Source organism: Bactrocera latifrons, unplaced genomic scaffold (genome assembly GCF_001853355.1).
Source record: "Bactrocera latifrons isolate USDA-ARS-PBARC rearing strain unplaced genomic scaffold, ASM185335v1 scaffold_138, whole genome shotgun sequence".
NCBI classification, from domain to species: Eukaryota; Metazoa; Arthropoda; class Insecta; order Diptera; family Tephritidae; genus Bactrocera; species Bactrocera latifrons.
This window is the reverse complement of record NW_017534830.1, coordinates 224,103-227,747: the sequence shown is the minus strand read 5'-3', so window position 1 is coordinate 227,747 and position 3,645 is coordinate 224,103. Positions and strand designations below refer to the sequence as shown.

General features: G+C 26.0%; 1 protein-coding gene across 1 annotated transcript in view; it reads right to left on the bottom strand.

Moving 5' to 3' along the window:
- Positions 1–2,027: 2,027 nt before the first annotated feature.
- The window catches only part of LOC108965245 (polypeptide N-acetylgalactosaminyltransferase 1), a 7,849-nt gene continuing 6,231 nt past the window's right edge, over positions 2,028–3,645 (bottom strand). Inside the window, exon 4 of the mRNA XM_018927511.1 lies at positions 2,028–3,552. Coding sequence (XP_018783056.1) covers positions 2,919–3,552 — 634 coding nt within the window. The 3' untranslated portion in view covers positions 2,028–2,918. The remainder of the gene's footprint in view (positions 3,553–3,645) is intronic.

The window sequence follows — 3,645 nt, the reverse complement described above, 5'->3', positions numbered from 1 at the left end:
GCTTTTGGCGGCATGAAAGCTAGTCAGTTGAGGAAGATTTCCTGAAAATGTGTGCATTTCTTTTTCATAGAAAATATATACATACAAATATTTCTTTAAATATTTTTTTATTTATTTATTTCATTTTGTTATTATTTTATTTTAATATCTAGCTAGTTTATTATGCACTTGTGTATAAAAAAATATATTTATTTTTGCTCCTACTTTTTGCTATAGATTTTGTTTGCCTGTATAAATGTTGCAATTATTTAGTTTTTAGTGCCTTAAGTGTTTTTAGCGTAGAAAACTTACTTTTCCACATTTATGATTTGTTAATTATATTATCATATACATTTATGGGTTTTACTTTTTTTAGGTTATATAATCACTTTAAGAGTATTTTTAAGCAAATCGTGTATACAATTGTTTTTATGGTAGAATTTATGAAAAAATAAAATAAAAAGTATTCGCTTTAACACAGTATTTCTTTAGGTCTATAATAAAATTGAGGTTATGCCCAAAAAATATTGAAATACTAAGTTTTGTAACAAAATTATACTTAAAAAACAAACACTGGGTTAAATTTTATCATTTATGCGTCATGTTATTTAATATTATTTAGTTTACAATGGTAAAAATAAAAATTATAAAATTTAAAATTAAAAAAAAAAATAAATAATTATAATTGATTTTATGTTGCATAGAACTTTAGTTTTTTATAAAACTTTTTATGAAAAATTAAAAGTGAACAATTCGTTTCCAGTTATTTAAATTAATAAATAAATTTTTACACTTTAATAAAGATAAGAAAATTTAGGCTTTGCGTAAAAAAATTTAAAATTTTGAGTTTTGAAAAAATAATATTCTTGAAAAAGCAAACACTTGTTAAAATAATTATCATTTATGAGCCATGTTATTTAATATTATATCCTTTACAATGTTAAAAAATAAATATACAAATTATTTTTCACCTGATAATTAAAAAATATAATACAATTTACATATAACTTTAGTGCACATTTTTAATGAAAAATTAAATATGAACAATTATTTTGTTTTTATTTGTTTATTAATTGCTTAATAATTTTAATTATTTTTGTTTATTATTTAATATTAGCTTATTAATTTAAATTACACTGTAATGAAAATAAAAAAATTAAGCCTTCATAAAAAAGTGAAAATTTAAAAGTTTTATATAAATTATAGCATTTATAGGCCATATTATTTACTATTAACTGCCTTAAAATATAATAATAAAAAAAATTACAAAAAATAAATAAATAAGAAAATGTTGTGTTATATGTGCCTTTTTTTTAATTTTCAAAAATAAATTTTTAACATTTTAACAAAAAAAAAATGTATTGTTTGCTTAGAAAATAATAATAATAATTGCTTAAAAAAATAATATTAAATTATGTTTTACATAAAAATTTATGTATTTAGTTTTAATTAATTTCTATAAAATAAGTTGATAAATTAACTTTTGACACTTTCGAAAATAGTTTTTTATACTAAGATTTTATTATTCTTTTATGAATTATGTGTTCAAAAATAAATTTTTAACATTTTTATCAAAATACGTAAAAAAACTTTGCTAAACAAAATTATGTGCTTTTTAAAAAAATAAAGAAATAAATTTTCTTTTTTTTTGCTTAAAAAAATAATAATATTAAATTATGTGTTGCATATGAATTTAAAAAAAAAAAACATATTTTACATATTTTACATGAATTTTCGTTATATAAATTAATTTTTGACACATCCGAATAAGTTTTTTACACTTTTCATTGCATTTTTTCTTATATAAATTGAAGAAAAAATGTTAACTAACACAAAAAATTTTAAGCTTTACATTTAATTTTTTTTTAATATCAACTCAGAACTGCATTTTTTACACTTTCGAAAATAAGTTTTTATACTTTACATTCTATTTTTTGTTATATAAATTGATAAAAAAAAAATGTTAACACAAGGGAAATAATTTTTCATAGTTCACATTTAATTTTTCTTTTATAAAATACATTTGTATATAAACTAGTTATTAAACAATAATATTATTCTTTTGAAATTATGAAAAGAAAGTCAAAAATATATTGGAGGACGGGCACAACGCAGTATACATACTTACAGTGTATATATAGCTAAATTTATAGTAGACACTCTATGCCATAGTTTTGTATAATTAAAACTAAATATTTATAAACATTCTACTTAGTAAGTAAAGGTAGTGGTAAATGAAAAATTAAAAAACAAAACTATTTTTACAACACATGCGCAATAATAGAGCTTACCACATACCTATGCTTGCATTTCAACTGTCATAAAAATGAGTGTTTTATTGTCATGTAGTAAATCGAGTTGTAGTAACTATAAAATTCGAGTAGTTTTTGAGTTTTCGAAACAAAAAAATATTGTTTTTGTAGTATTTGTGATTTTTATGGTATTTTTAACTACTTTAAATTACATAAAAATATATTTTYGCTAACTACAATGCGCTGAGTAGACATACATTCGTGTGTGTATGCAGAATAAGCACCGCTAGATACGCTGCAATATCAGCGGTGCCGATAGGAATGCTATTTTTACATAATTACAGATTTTCACGACACAAAAAATTACATCTTCAGCAACAACTAACAGTGTAAGTGCTTAAAATATACACATTACCAAACAGAAAAAAAATTAAATGCCTCAAAATTATTAGCTAACACTAAATGCTTTACAAAGTGTCAAGATGTCAAAAATAAATATTAAAAAAATATAAAAAAATGTGCGCTACACAGACATATGTATATTTGTGCACACTACACATACATGCGTACATACATAAATATGTATATAAGCTATACTCAATATTCTCAATATTTATACAATGGCTTTGACTTTCGACTTAGAACTAACTAGTTGGTCTGTCGACTCTACCTGGTCGCCACACGCCATCACAGCAACTTCTCGTGCTGTATGGTCCAGCGTTGCGTCTCACTGTCATTATCACAGCGCGTCACTTGTAACTCATCGGAACTGCGCAATCCCATATGATCCAAACACAGACCCGTATTTAGATGTATCAGATGTTCGTTCTCGTAGCTCCACTGCTCGTTGTAGTCGTCGTTGTCCATGCAGGACACCATCTTGACGACGCGCACATCGCCGCGCCCGTGCGGCACGGTGGCGCAACTGAGCTCGTTGCGCAGCACTTGCGTGTCGGTTAGCGTGAAGAATTGTGATTTGGTCAATATTTTGGCACACCAAAATATACCCAAATTGTAGGGTTTCTCATTGTTCTGCGACAAATCGTCAGCGCATAGCTCTTTACTGAGCGCACGTATTTGTCCGTAGGCCAACACGTTCTTGGTCGGTACGAATTTTTCCGGATAGATATTCTCCAAATACCAATTGAAACTCTTGCAACGCAATTTCTTTCGCAACAGCTTGCGGTGTGTCAAATCGCCGATGTCCGGGTGGTTTTTCAGGTCGGGACGATGCAGGAAGAAGATATTTACATAGTTGTCCATCCAGACCAGTGCCATGCGCGCTGTGTTGATGCCATGCGTATCGCGATCGTTGGGGAATCTGGAAGAGAGGAAAGGGGGTTAAAAATGTGCTTTTATTCTTTTGCTCTGATAATAAATTATATTATAAAATATGTTATTAAGATGAAAATTA